The sequence below is a fragment of the Capra hircus genome, chromosome 11, assembly GCF_001704415.2.
Source record: "Capra hircus breed San Clemente chromosome 11, ASM170441v1, whole genome shotgun sequence".
NCBI classification, from domain to species: Eukaryota; Metazoa; Chordata; class Mammalia; order Artiodactyla; family Bovidae; genus Capra; species Capra hircus.
Genome location: NC_030818.1, coordinates 59741957 through 59756777, shown reverse-complemented (window position 1 = coordinate 59756777; position 14821 = coordinate 59741957). Strand labels below are relative to the sequence as shown.

Below are 14821 nucleotides of genomic sequence, written 5' to 3'. Positions count from 1 at the left end.
TCTTCCAGGATCAGAGATCACACCTGTGTCCTCTGCAGTGGCAGGTGGATTCTTTACTATTGAGCTGCTAGGGAAGCCCCTAAATAGTGATATTCTAATCTTGTCTTTTTTTTTTTAAACTAGCTGGTCTGTCTGTATAAGGAGAGACTTTCTTTTAGTACCTATTACTTTGAATTACTATTTGTACAGGAAGGAGGATACATTTCTCAATTTTCTCCTTTTATTTACCAGTTTCAAACAGTGAATTCTTTAAAACGTTTAACATCTGATTGAAATTGGTCCTCTTTTTTTCAGGATTATTATAAAATTATGTCATTAAAAGTAATGTTTTTACTTTTATTCACCTAACTTTTGGGGAGTTATTTTATATCGGTTTATAAAGAGAACCCTCTTTTTTTCCTGATGCATAGTTTTCCATGGTCAGGATGAATTTAACTTGTATTGGTAGACTTTTAGGTTATTTCCAGTCTTTTGATATTCAGAACAGTGTTGAGTTGAGTATCCTTGGGTGCTATTTTAGATGAGAAAAAGTGTGTTAGAAAAGGAGGATTAAAGTAGTACTCAGGGGATCAGTGTATTTTTCATTTTGATAAATACTGTCGCGTTTTTACTGATGTATGAAAGCATAAGTATGTATGTAGGAGGAGAAGGGGATGACAGAGGATGAAATGGTTGGATGGCATCACCAGCTCAATGAAAATGAGTTTGAGTAAGCTCAGGGAGATGGTGAAGTACAGGGAAGATTGGCATGCTGCAGCCTGTGGTGTCGCAAAGAGCTGGACATGACTGAGCGACTGAACAACAAATGTTTTCTTTTGAGTTTATCAATACTAAGTGTTATTTAAACTTTTTGCAGTCTATTTATAAGAAAACATAGTACTTCAGTGGTATATTTGAATCTGATGTGTATCAGTTTTTCCTTTTAAATACTCTTTACTCAGTTTTTCTAATGTTTTTTTGAGCTCAGAGAGGTCACTGTTTTGTAGAGACTTTTCCTGGTTTGTGGTTCCTTTGAGGTTTTGCTTTTTGTTGTTTTTATCTATAATTAAACTTTTCATGTGCTCAGATGTATCAATTCAGAACAGTTTAAAAATGCCACTGCCATCTTCTATGTTATCTAGTATTTCAGTTGATTTTAAAGACTCCCAAACTACAGATAGTACCTGACTTGCAACTTTGTGATGGTGAGAAAGTGATGTACATTCAGTGGAAACTGTACTTTGAATTTTGGTCTTTTCCTGGGCTAGCAATATGGGTATGATACTCTTGTATGAGGATGGACAGCAACAGTAAGCCCCATAGCTTGCAGTCAACCTTGCTCCCAGTCAACTTTGCAGTCTTGAGGGTAAACAGCTGATATACTTACCATTTTGTACCCGTAGATTCACTCTGATTTTAACTTTAAATACATTATTAAATAAATTGCATGAGAGGTTCAGCAGTTTACTGTAAAACAGGCTTTGTGTTAGATTATTTTGCCCAGCTGTAGGCTAATATAAGTGTTCTGAGCATGTTTAAGGTAGGTGAGGCTAAGCTATGATGCTTGGTAGATTAGATGTAATAAGTGAATTTTCACAATTTCTGGTATTTTCAACTTACAATGGGTTTATAGTTATATAATCACATTGTAAATCAAGAAAAGTCTGGGTTTATAGTTATTTAATCACATTGTAAATCAAGAAAAGTCTGTCATAAGTATTTGTTAATTTTTCATGAGTTTGGTTAGTTAGATTTACCCATGTGCTTATTTCCTTTTTTGGGATTTTTTTCTTTTCTTTTCTTTTTTTTTTTTTGGTTTTTGCTCTTAAATTCTTTTCCTTTTTTCCCTTTTCCCCCACTTTGGAAGTACCTCTTAATGTTTTTTTAAAATTTGATTTTTCTATTCATGACCTATCAATGATAAACATATAATACATTTGTCCAAAGTTTTGTTTCACCCTTCCTCTTGAGGTCTACCCTTGGTATCAAATTCTAGATTGAGGCTTACTTGGGTGTAAAATGGTAGATTAACCATTATTTTAACATCGTTTTAATGTTTTAAAGAACAGCTTTTTCTTTTGGTCAGAAGTCTGCCTCTCAATCTGTGGTGGTGTTACTCTATGTAGTTTTTTTCTCTGAAGATTTTACTAAGATTTTCTTTGGAAAATTTCCAATACGTGCAAAAGAATAATACACTTATTAAAAGGTAAATTTTGTCAGTAGTTCATCCAAGTTCATAACTATGTAGTACCTTTCTTTAATTGGCTTGTATTCACTTAATTGGCCCCTTGAATGGTCTTTTAAATGTGTTTGTAACTCTGTCAAGTAGATAACACTTTACCTTGAAGGCAACCAGTTTTAAAGAATTTATGACTTATGATTGTTGATAGAATTTTCTAATAGCATCTTGTTACATTATTTAGTGCATCAAGCCTTAGATAATATATTAGCTGCCTCAACAGCTTTATCTTCACATCCCTTTACTGAGCTGTTATCTAGTACATAATGTTTCTCTTAAATGTCTTTTCCTTTGCACATGATGATCCTTCTGACTAGGATTCCATCCCCTGTGAGCCTCTTTGTCATCACTCCTCCTCCTTATTCCTTTTCTACTGTCCTTCTTGCTTCCCTTTTTACTAATTCCTATCTTTCAGTTATTTCTTTTAGGGAACTTTCCTGAATCCTTTCCAAGACTTTGTTTCCATTTCCTGCTTGTTAGGTTAAGAAAAAAAAAGTTGGAAAGAGTTAGTGATGATGAGTTGTACTAAAAAAGTTCTTTTGAACTAGGTATTGTTCAAATAGGTTGGGAAATGTTTTAAAAGTGTAGGAAGTATTCTATATTTAGACTGCTTTGCAAATTAAGTGTTTAAATTACTGTAATAGCCGAAATGGAAATGATACCCAGTGTACTGCTTTTATTCTTTTGAAATAAAAGATGCAGAACTCCAGTCATTGAACCAAAATCCTAAGAAAAGGTCCTATGTCTAAAGATCGGTGAATATGTATTATTCCACGTTTTAAAATGATGCATTAGTTGTAATTTCTGTATACCCAAGGAACAACTCAGGCTAGGTGTGCTAGCTGGTTCTGGTCTCCTGGGTTGTTTATACTTATTTTAACCATTTTACTCACCTGCGTAGGTCTCTGTGGCTAACCTTGGTGCTGGCTAGGGTTCTGGATAGGGCCTAGCTTCTTGCATGTACCATTCTTTTGGGACTTTGCTGAGAGTATGCTGTCTTCTACGTACAAATGAGTTTCATTCCAAGAGTGTGTTTTTAAGTCCAATGAAGTTAACCTAGGTACCCAACTAATACAATCAGCCATATCAGTTCAGTTGAGTTGCTCAGTTGTGTCCGACTCTTTGCAACCCCATGAACTGCAGCACGCAAGGCCTCCCTGTCCATCACCAACTCCTGGAGTTCACTCAAACTCATGTCCACCGAGTCCATCCATCTCATCCTTTGTCGTCCCCTTCTCCTCCTGCCCCCAATCCCTCCCAGCATCAGAGTCTTTTCCAATGAGTCAACTCTTCGCATGAGGTGGCCAAAGTACTGGAGTTTCAGCTTTAGCATCAGTCCTTCCAATGAACACCCAGGACTGATCTCCTTTAGAATGGACTGGTTGGATCTCCTCCAACATATATATAGTACTGTATTATAATAGATTTGACTCTTTTCACAGAAATAATACATACAAGACAAAAACTAAAACATTTTTAATCTTTTAAATTTTAATTTCAAGTACAGTGGTGGCTCAGACGGTAAAGTGTCTGTCTACAATGTGGGAGACCCAGGTTCGATCCCTGGACGGGAAGATCTGCTGGAGAAGGAAGTGGCAGTCCACTCTAGTACTATTGCCTGGAAAATCCCGTGAACAGGGGAGCCTGGTAGGCTCCAGTCCAAGGGGTCGCAAAGAGTCGGACACAACTGAGCAACTTCACTTCACTTCACCATACCTTGAAGAGTACAGTAGTATAGTATAACAGCTGGTACACAGGGGCTGGCATTGAGTGAATAGAAAGAGTTGCTGACTGTGGGAGGGAGAGGAGATGAGAGATGGTAGAGTACTACCATATTCTATACAGTACTGTATGTATAATAAAGTACACAAGGACAACCACTTGTAGAGGATGCTTGCATGTCATTGTACGTGAGGCACGTGAATTAACTTGGGTGATTGGGCATGCAAACACATGTTCACATCTTTGAATGTTTGCAACTTGAAGGTTCATATGTAGGGGACTTTTGTACCCTTCTTACTGGCTTGTAAGAAGTATATGAGGTTGTGTTCAGCACTTTTGGCCTGGTAGTGGTCATGAAGTTTTTCATCTGATAATTGTGAGATTGTGTATGGGAATATTTACCCTTTGCTTGGGGTAGGATCTTGGTCATATCTACTAATGGTTTCTTACTAGATTTGTGGGTTAATGCCTCCTGTCCTCCTGTGTTTCCCTTTGGGATTCTGCTTGCCATCATATTATCATAATGTCCATTTGTGGTCTTGAAGTTTTCACGAGCATTTTCTATTTAAATCTTAAGTGATGAGAACCATTTACTTCTCACCTTATTTCTGCCCTGCTACCTCACACATTGTGTCAGTTGGGTACATTTCTTTCAGTTACTGAACTTTCTTGCTTTTGAGGGATGTCTGATTACCCAGCCTTAATGTTTCGAATTCCACTTTGATCTTTTCTCTTGGGCTATTATTTTTGGTGTTCTTTAGATCTGTGTGACAATCCATCAGTCCCTCTTAGCTGTCTGGGTGGTTGTCCCCTGAGAGTTGAAATACAGTTTCTCTTCTATAGGAAATGGCGGAAGGATTTCTTAAAGTTGCCTTCCTTCTTTCCTATATTTATTATATTCTGGACTTTAATGGATCTTTGATTGGTAAAGATCAGTGGCTTCTTTTAAACTGAAGTTTGGGCTTCTCTGTTTTCTTTTTTTATTGTAGAAAACGCATAACAAATTTTCTCATCTTAGCTATTGAAAAAAAATACTGGAGTGCACTTCATTTATAATGTGTTAGCTCCTGGTGTACAGCAAAGTGACTTGTTTATATATATATATTTTTTTTCATGATGGGTTATTCCAAGATATTGAATAGAGTTCTCTGTGCTGTACAGTAGGAACTTGTTTATTTCATCTTACTGTGAAGAAGGCTGAGAGCCAAAGAATTGATGCCTTTGAACTGTGGTGTTGGAGAAGACTCTTGAGAGTCCCTTGGACTGCAAGGAGATCCAACCAGTCCATTCTGAAGGAGGTCAACCCTGGGATTTCTTTGGAAGGAATGATGCTAAAGCTGAAACTCCAGTACTTTGGCCACCTCATGCGAAGAGTTGACTCACTGGAAATGACTCTGATGCTGGGAGGGATTGGGGGCAGGAGGAGAAGGGGACGACAGAGGATGAGATGACTGGATGGCATCACGGACTCGATGGACGTGAGTCTGAGTGAACTCTGGGAATTGGCGATGGACAGGGAGGCCTGGCGTGCTGCGATTCGTGGGGTCACAAAGAGTCGGACACGACTGAGCAACTGAACTGAACTGAACCATTTCTAAGTGTATGATTTAGTGTTAAGAATATTCACATTGTTATGCAACAGATCCTCAGAACTCTTTCATCTTGAAAACTGAAACGCTATACCCATTAAACAATTTCTCACTTCCATCTCCTACTGACAACCACCATTCTACTTTGTTTTTGGTGGATTTGATTACTCAAGATCTTTTATAAGTAGAATCAACAGTGTTTTGTCTTTCTGTGCCTGGCTTATTTACTTAGCATGATGTCTTCAAGGCTCATTCATGTTGTAGCATGTGATGGGATTTTCATCCTTTTTAAGGCTAAATAGCATTCCTCTGTATGTATGCAGGACCTTTTGCTTATTCATCTGTTTGTATACATTTGGGTTACTTCTATCTCTTGCCTATTGTGAATAATGCTGATAGAAACGTAGGTGTACAACTATCTCTTTGAGGTTCAGTTTTCAATTCTTTTATATATACCCAGAAGTGGAATTGCTGAATCACATGGTAATTCTTTTTGAAATCTTTTGAGGAAGTACTGTATTCTTTTCCATAGTGGTCACACCATTTAGTATTCGCACCAGCATTGCTCATGGGTTTCAGTTTCTCCACATCCTCATCTATATCTGTTATTTTATGATATTTTAATAGTAGCTATCTTTAAAAAAAAATTATTCAATGGTTGTGCTGGGTCTTCGTTGCTCTTGGCTTTTCTCTGGTGGCGAGCAGAGGCTACTCTCCAGTGGGCATGCATGGGCTTCCCATTGCAGTGGCTTCTCTTGTTGAAGAGCATGAACTCTAGGATGCATGGGCTTCAGTAGTTGCAGCACTTGGGCTCAGTAGTCGTGGCTCCCAGGCTCTAGAGCACAGGCTCAGTAGTTGTGGTGCACGGGCTTAGTTGCTCTGTGGCATATGGGATCTTCCTGGACCAGAGATTGATGTGGGGTCTTCTTGGACCAGGGATCAAACCTGTGTCTCCTGCATTGTGAGACAGTTCTTTACCACTAAGCCACCAGGGAAGTGGGGAAGGCAGTGGCAACCCACTCTAGTACTCTTGTCTGGAAGATCCCATGGACGGAGGAGCCTGGTAGGCTGCTGTCTATGGGGTTGCACAGTCGGACACGACTGAAGTGACTTAGCAGCAGCAGCACCAGGGAAGCCCAATAGTAGCCATCTTAATGGGTGTGAAGGGCTAGCTCATTGTGGTTTTTTATTTGTGTACTTTGTTTTGAAATCATGAGATTTGAGCCTTCCATCTTTGTTCTTGTTTCACAAAATTGTTTTGGCTATTTGGGATCCTTTGAAATTTTATATAAATTTAAGAGTAGAATTTTCTGTTTCTGCAAAAACATTGTTGGGATTTTGGTTGGGATTGTATTGACTGTATAGATCACTTTGGGCAGTGTTGACATTTAATGATGTTAAAAGTTCCGTGGATATGAGACTTCTATTTATTTGTATCTAATTTTTGGAACCTGATGGACTGCAGTGTGCCAGGCTTCCCTGTCCCTTACCAACTCCCAAAATTTACTCAAACTCATGTCCATTGATTGGTGATGCCATCCAACCATTTGATCATCCTCTGTTGTCCCGTTCACCTGCTTTCAGTCTTTCCCAGCATAGGAGTGTTTTCAAGTGAGTCTGTTCTTTGCATCAGGTGGCCAAAGTATTGGAGTTTCAGCTTCAGATTCAGTCCTTCCAATGAGTATTCAAGACTGATTTCCCTTGGGATGGACTGGTTGGATCTCCTTGCTGTCCAAGGGACTCTGAAGAATCTTCTCCAACACCACAGTTCAAAAGCATCAATTCTTTGGCGCTCAGCTTTCTTTATAGTCCAACTCTCAGATCCTTACATGACTACTGGAAAAACCATAGCTTTGACTAGATGGACCTTTGTTGGCAAAGTAACGTCTCTGCTTTTTAATATGCTATCTAGGTTGGTCATAACTTTTCTTCCAAGGAGCAGGCATCTTAATTTCATGGGTGCAGTCACCATCTGCAGTGATTTTGGAGCCCCCCAAAATAAAGTCAGCTACTGTTTCCACTGTTTACCCATCTATTTGCCATGAAGTGATGGGACCAGATGCCATGATCTTAGTTTTCTGAATGTTGAGCTTTAAGCCAACTTTTTCAGTCTCCACTTTCACTTTCATCAAGCGGCTCTTTAGTTCTTCTTCACTTTCTGCCGTAAGGGTGGTGTCATCTGCATATCTGAGATTATTGATATTTCACCTGGCAATCTTGATTCCAGTTTGTGTTTCTTCCAGTCCAATGTTTCTCATGATGTACTCTGCGTATAAGTTAAAGAAGCAGGATGACAATATACAGCCTTGATGTACTCCTTTCCTGATTTGGAACCAGTCTGTTGGTCCATGTCCAGGTCTAACTGTTGCTTCTTGACCTGCATACAGATTTCTCAAGAGGCAGGTCAGGTGGTCTGATATACCCATCTCTTTCAGAATTTTCCACAGTTTATTGTGATCCACACAGTCAAATGTATATAGTCTGATCTAGAATAGGGAGAGGTTTTTATTTTTACAAATGAAAGTTAAGCCATACACAGTTGGTAAATAGTGGAAAGATACTAGTGTAATGGGACATCTTACTAGTTCATATGAGATTTTCTGCCATCACATTGTTTTATAGTAATTCATGCAAGGTTTCTTGTGATTAAAGATAAGGCACTAGTAATATATGAAAAAAGAGTAACAAAGCTGACATTCCTCAAAAATGCCTTCTTGTGCATGTGATTGCTTTATTGCCTTCAAGAACCCCTGTATTTTCTACTTTGTAGAGCTGTGTGGAGATGCAAAGTCATAAAAAAAGGATAGATTCATGAGAATGATTATATTGGATCTTTAATTTTTTGGAAATGATCTTTGTTAGAATTGAATGTCCTCAAGCACTTTAATATCAAAAGATGAAGCATGAATCTCATGGTTTAAAGCTGAAGAATGTTGATTGACACTAGTTAGCGCAAATGCCAATGGATTTAACTGTGCTTGTATTTTTAAAAAAAGCTTAAATCAGACTAGTTACTGGTTTTTATCAGTGCTCTGGTTATAGTTTCATAGGTTTTGAGTAGTCTGCTTGTAACATTTTATTGTTAGTCTCATTTTCTTTATTGTAAGATTTTATATTATATGAGGATTCATAGCAATGTTTACATTACATAGTAGGGAATGCTTGTACAGAGAGATTAAATGTTTTCAGTATGATACTCTTGGCTTTCAGCTCTCTGAATGTTGAAAACCAAGCTCTCTTTCTGGTTCAACATCTCCAGAGAAACTTTTGGAGGTCGTGTGTGTGCGTGCGTGGGTGCGTGTGTGTGTGTGTGCGCGTGCGCTTGCACACACACACAAAGGTGTGTGGGGTGGGAGGGCAGTGAAGGGTATGGGGATTTAACTGCTTCTTAATAAGACTCTGCTAGTTTTTAGCCTCACTTATATTCCTCCTTTTAGAAGTACTCAATGTTTCTAATTATTGAGTTTTTCTGAGACTTTGTGGGACAAAGCATCATATTAGTCATTAATTAAACAGATCTATTTTCTTTAGTGAAAGCAAAAACAAATTATGTGAAATATTTGTAAATCTAATTTTTTTTAAGTATGGCTTTTTTTTTTGGCCACTGTGTGTAGCATGCAGGATCTTAGTTCCCTGACCAGGGATTGAACCTGTGTATCTTGCAGTGGGAGCATGGAATCTTAGCCATTGGACTACCAGGGAAGTCCCTCTTGACTTTAATATTGATTTAACATTGTTTTTCTCATAATTTAAAAGTTACTTTTTCTACTTTCTTTCAGTATCTGATATAGAAGGTGGTGATGGACTGCAGCTCAGAAAGGAACATACTCTCAAAATATTTGCTTATATCAATTCCTGGACACAGAGGTATGTGTCTTTAAGTACTTTGAAGACTAACTTTGTGAGTTGTATTTTATTTTATATTTTAATTTTTTTTTTTTTTTTGGTCACACCCACGTGGCTTATATTATCTTAGTTCCCCAACCAGGGATTTACTTTCACTCTTGGCAGTGAAAGTATGGAGTTCTAACCACTGGATTGCCAGGGAATTTTTAGTTATATTCTTTTTTTTAAAAAAGCTTCATTAATTCATTTAGGCCATGCTGCAGGGCTTATGGAATCTTAGTTCCCTGACCAGGGATTGAACCTGTACCCCTGCAGTGGAAGCTCAAGTACTAGACCGCCAGGGAATTCCCCCTTGTTATATTTTAAATTAACATTGTCATCAAATTTTTTCTTTAGGGTTTTGGTTTATATACCTTTTGTCATTAAATCACAGTTTATCAATATTAAATCTTCTCCAGTTATTCTTGGGATCATTCATGGTTTTGTTTTTAAAACATGAATTGTTAAAAATCTGAGAATGATTCTGTCATTACTTAGAAACATGGAAATGATTGAAATGGTAAAAAATAATTATTTTGAGAGACTGAACAATCATGTCATAGCTAGAGATTATAACAAACTTAATCTTTTAAAACAGTATTATAGTAGAGGACACTTTGACCATTCTGGAAGCTACTTTCTATTTGTTCCTTCCATAATAAATATGTATATTGGGTTAATTTTAAAATTTCATATATATATATAGAGAGAGAATAAAATTGTACAGAACAGTCAATATATCCACAGTGAATAGCAGGGATTTGCAAATTACTGTTCCTCGACATGAGTTTAGCTGGCCATGGCTAAAAAATTCTTTTACCTATGTACATATATGTTTAAAGATTCTTAGCTCTTCTGAAATTTTCTGGGAAAAGAAAATGTTTGAAGCATTGTGTGCAGTGATTAATGAACACATTAAATACAGTAATAACATAAGTGAATGTCATGAGGTAACAGACTGATCATGGAGTTTGTCAGAATAGTTTAATTTCAAACAGCATTTGCTTTATAGTAACATCCCTTTATCCTGTGTTTTCTCTTTCTCTCTTGTCAATGAAGCGATGCTTGTATTTGTTCCAAAAAGATTGTAGATTTTAAAACATAAGTGCCATTATTATTGGGCATCTCTTTGCTGAGTGTCATTGACCTGAGTTTCTTTTGACTTAAGCTTGCTGTTTGTCCCTTTCATTATGGGTAGGATAGGATGGGATTGGATATTTTGTAATACTAATGATTTTAAATTAACATTAAGAATCTAAAGTATTTGCTGAGAAATGATACATTTGAGTCATAATTTTGAATTTATTGCAGCTATAGCTCGGTAGGAACGTGTTACTTACTGGGATAAAATCTTATTCCTGATTTCAGAATCTATAAGGGTGCCACTAAATAGAATGAAATTCAGAGAATTACCATTTTCCTGGCACCTCACCATTAGTTATCAGTGGAGCTGAATGAGTCCTTTCCTAGTTCACATTTATCCTAGATGTATGCTCCTAATCCTTGTATCAGGAAACTTTAACTTGGAGTCTGTGGATTGGGAATGAAAATATAAATGAAATTTTGATATGTACAGTTTTAGGCAGTAATTTGTAGCTCTCATTGTAGAGACTCTGCCTTTTATCTGATGCTGTTCCGGAATATAGTGGTTAAGAGTGTGGTCTTGGAGCCAGGTAGATGTGGCTTCCAGTCCTCCATCACCTGTATACTAGGTTATTATGACAAATTAGCTAACTTCTGTAAACTCTTACTTCCTTACTTGTGAAATGAGTAATAATAAAGCTACTACTGTCTTCATGAAGTTGAAGAAACAAGATACTTAGTACAGTATCTAAACAAAGGAACTTAATTAAACACTCATTTTAATTAAAATTGTTAAAACTTATTTTAGAAAATGAAATGTATGTTGAAGAGGTACATAAGCTAAAGAATTGAAATGTCAAATTGGAAAACAGTTTGTCATATTTATAATGCTGTTCACATGTTGATAAGTAGCGATAGTTATTTAGCTGATAGTAAAAAGTACCAAAAAGTAGAATATTACACTTTTAATCGTTCATACTGATAGAGAAGTGACAGTGAAACATCCAGTTGGATTGCAGTGCTGTATAGTAAAAGTTGTTGCCTATTCGCCTGCTCTGCCCTTCCTGCTCCTTTTCTCTCTAGGGCATCAAAAAATATTGTTGCTTAGGTTAAGATTGTGGTTCTTGTAGGGAATAATTGGCTACTAATAAGACAAAGTTAGTTCTTTGGAAGGAATGATGCTAAAGCTGAAACTCCAGTACTTTGGCCACCTCATGCGAAGAGTTGACTCATTGGAAAAGACTCTGATGCTGGGAGGGATTGGGGGCAGGAGGAAAATGGGACGACAGAGGATGAGATGGCTGGATGGCATCACGGACTCGATGGACGTGAGTCTAAGTGAACTCCGGGAGATGGTGATGGACCGGGAGGCCTGGCGTGCTGCGATTCGTGGGGTCGCAAAGAGTTGGACACGACTGAGCAACTGAACTGAATTTACTAAAATTCTTAACTTGGTGGCTCATGACCATGGAAGATCCATCAGTGTAACTTCGTGCGCAAATGGACCCATGACATCTCATACAAAATGTTCTTTATAGGTTTTCTGGGAGAAAAGTGTTAACTTTCATAAGATTATGAATGATGAAGAATCTCTTTTCTGATACATTGATTGGCCAGGATATAGGTGAAAGAGAATGTTTACTTGAAAACACAGTATGTTAAAAGTTTAATATTTATATAAATTTTGAAGGCCTTAATATTTTATAATATTGCTCCTGTTTAAAGGATATACTTACTGTGAAAATCTTTTTAGAAAATACAGACGATCAAAATTTAAAAGAAAAATATGCCGTCACCAAATTAACAACTGGTAAATTTTTTTGTCATAACCTTGGTGTAAGATTGGAAACAGTACAGTTTAAAGTTTTACAAAAATATGATTATAAAACTGTATCTTTTATAATCTAATTTTTTTCATGTGAACTGTGGTCAGTCTCTATCATCAAATATTCTTTTAAACTTTTATATAATCGGTTAACAATGTTGTGGTAGTTTCAGGTGCACAACAGAATGACTGTGTCATCCTTATTTCGTCATCATTTTTAATTGTTTCATCACAGTAATATAGCTGTCACTTCTTTGTAAGATTTAATAAGTTATTTATGTATGTTACTTTAACAGATTATCATTATTTTATCACTATTGGAATGGGAAACTGGAATGAAATGGGAAATAAAATGAATTCTCAGAGAACGGGGAGAGAATATTAGAATAAATTTAAGAATATAAATTTGGAAAAGAGCATATATGGATCTGAAAGGAAATGTCATTAATGATGAAGGCATTGATCCTACAAGGCAAAATCCTTCTTGTTGGAATTGCTGCTAGATTTTTTTTTTTTTTGACTTGTTTAAAGCCTATTATAAAATAGGCTTATTATATCTTGCCAGATGCCTTAGTAGCCATTCAAGTTTCCTCATTGTCTCCTGCTTGTCTACTTTCTAATCTTATTTCTCCCCTGAAAGAATTCTGAGTGCTAGGTAGGGGGTGATTCTTTGTATTTTCAGGCTAAAAATTGTACCTTTCTTATTTGTCATTTGTTACTTAATAAATATTTGAGGCTATTGCTTATTTTCATTGTTTCAATCAACTTTATTTTAAAACTGTTTTAGAATGTTTTTTAGATACTACTGCTTTTGAATAGGTTAATGTATATTCTCCACTATTTAAGAGTTTAGTCTTTATTTTGGCATTAAGAAATGTGGCCAGTGGGATATTGATATTGACCACTATTCAAAGTAGTGCTTTTCAGAAATTAGCTCATAAATAAGCTTTTGCTAAGGTTGGATACTATAGATGAACAGTTCTTTCTCATGTTTAGCAGTACCAGGCCAGGAAAATGTTAGATCTGTTGGAATATTTGTTAGATCAAATTATGGAATCCAGGTTGAAATAATTTGATTTTGACATATAGCTTCCTCATGAATGTGTAGTTAGTATGTTTATTATATTAATTAATGCTACGTATTTTATGTTGGGGGCTTCCCAAGTGGCTCAATGGACAAAGAATCCACCTGTAATGCAGGAGACATGGGTTCGATCCCTGGGTTGGGAAGATTCCCTGGAGTAAGAAATGGTAACCCACTCCAGGATTCTTGCCTGGAGAATTCCATGGACAGAGGAAGCCTGGTGGGCTACAGCCCATAGGGTCACAGAGAGTCAGATATGATTGAAGTGACTGAGCACACATGCATTTTATGTTATCATTTAGAAATTTTTTTCATTGTGTGTTCTTAAGTGTAACCGTACTCCACTCGTATAGGCAGCACAAAACTCTGCTTAAGTAATAAAGTCTTATCAGGCTGGTAGTAATAGGTGTAGGACTGAGAATAAAATAGCATAAGCTCAGGTAGTCAAAGGTAATGTATGATTTTGGCGTACAAATAAATACAAAGCAATATGTGTAGACTTTAAAAAATAAAATGGGAGGAAAAGGCCTGTAAAAAAGTCCATTGTCTCCTGTCTTCTCAGCTCTGTTTCTGTTTTCAACTGTTTAAAATGTTGGTTTTGACATTAACTTATTTTCTGAAATAATAATTATATTTCAGTTATATTAAAAATCATAATGCTATTGCTTTATTAATTTAGATATAATTTGTGAACTTCCTTTTCTGATGCATAATGGTTTTACCCACTTAACCTTCCCCATCCTCTTAATATAGTTATGTCAGTTCTTGAGGTAGTTCTAAAAATGAAAATAATTGCTCAATTCAGTTCAGTCGCTCAGTCGTGTCCGACTCTGCAACCTCACGAATCGCAGCACGCCAGGTCTCCCTGTCCATCACCAACTCCCGGAGTTCACTCAGACTCAGGTCCATCGAGTCAGTGATGCCATCCAGCCCTCTCATCCTGGGTCGTCCCCTTCTCCTCCTGCCCCCAATCCCTCCCAGCATCAAAGTCTTTTCCAATGAGTTAACTCTTCTCATGAGGTGGCCAAAGTACTGGAGTTTCAGCTTTAGCATCATTCCTTCCAAAGAAATCCCAGGGCTGATCTCCTTCAGAATGGACTGGTTGGATCTCCTTGTAGTCCAAGGGACTCTCAAGAGTCTTCTCCAACACCACAGTTCAAAAGCATCAATTCTTCGGCGCTCTGCCTTCTTCACAATCCAACTCTCACATCCATACATGACCACAGGAAAAACCATAGTCTTGACAAGACGGACCTTAGTTGGCAAAGTAACGTCTCTGCTGTTGAAAATGTATCTAGGTTGCTCATAACTTTCCTTCCAAGGAGTAAGTGTCTTTTAATTTCATGGCTGCAGTCACCATCTGCAGTGATTTTGGAGCCCCCAAAATAAAGTCTGACACTGTTTCCACTGTTTCC

General features: G+C 37.1%; 1 protein-coding gene across 4 annotated transcripts in view; it reads left to right on the top strand.

The window, feature by feature from the left end:
* USP34 (ubiquitin specific peptidase 34) overlaps positions 1-14821 on the top strand; it is a 229438-nt gene that overhangs the window by 28806 nt on the left and 185811 nt on the right. For all 4 annotated transcript variants that reach the window (XR_001918813.1, XM_018055392.1, XM_018055394.1 and 1 more), the window contains exon 2: positions 9309-9396. Coding sequence is in view for 3 of the 4 variants with exons in the window: in XM_018055392.1 (XP_017910881.1) it covers positions 9309-9396 (88 nt within the window). In the remaining variant the exon portion in view is untranslated. The remainder of the gene's footprint in view (positions 1-9308; positions 9397-14821) is intronic.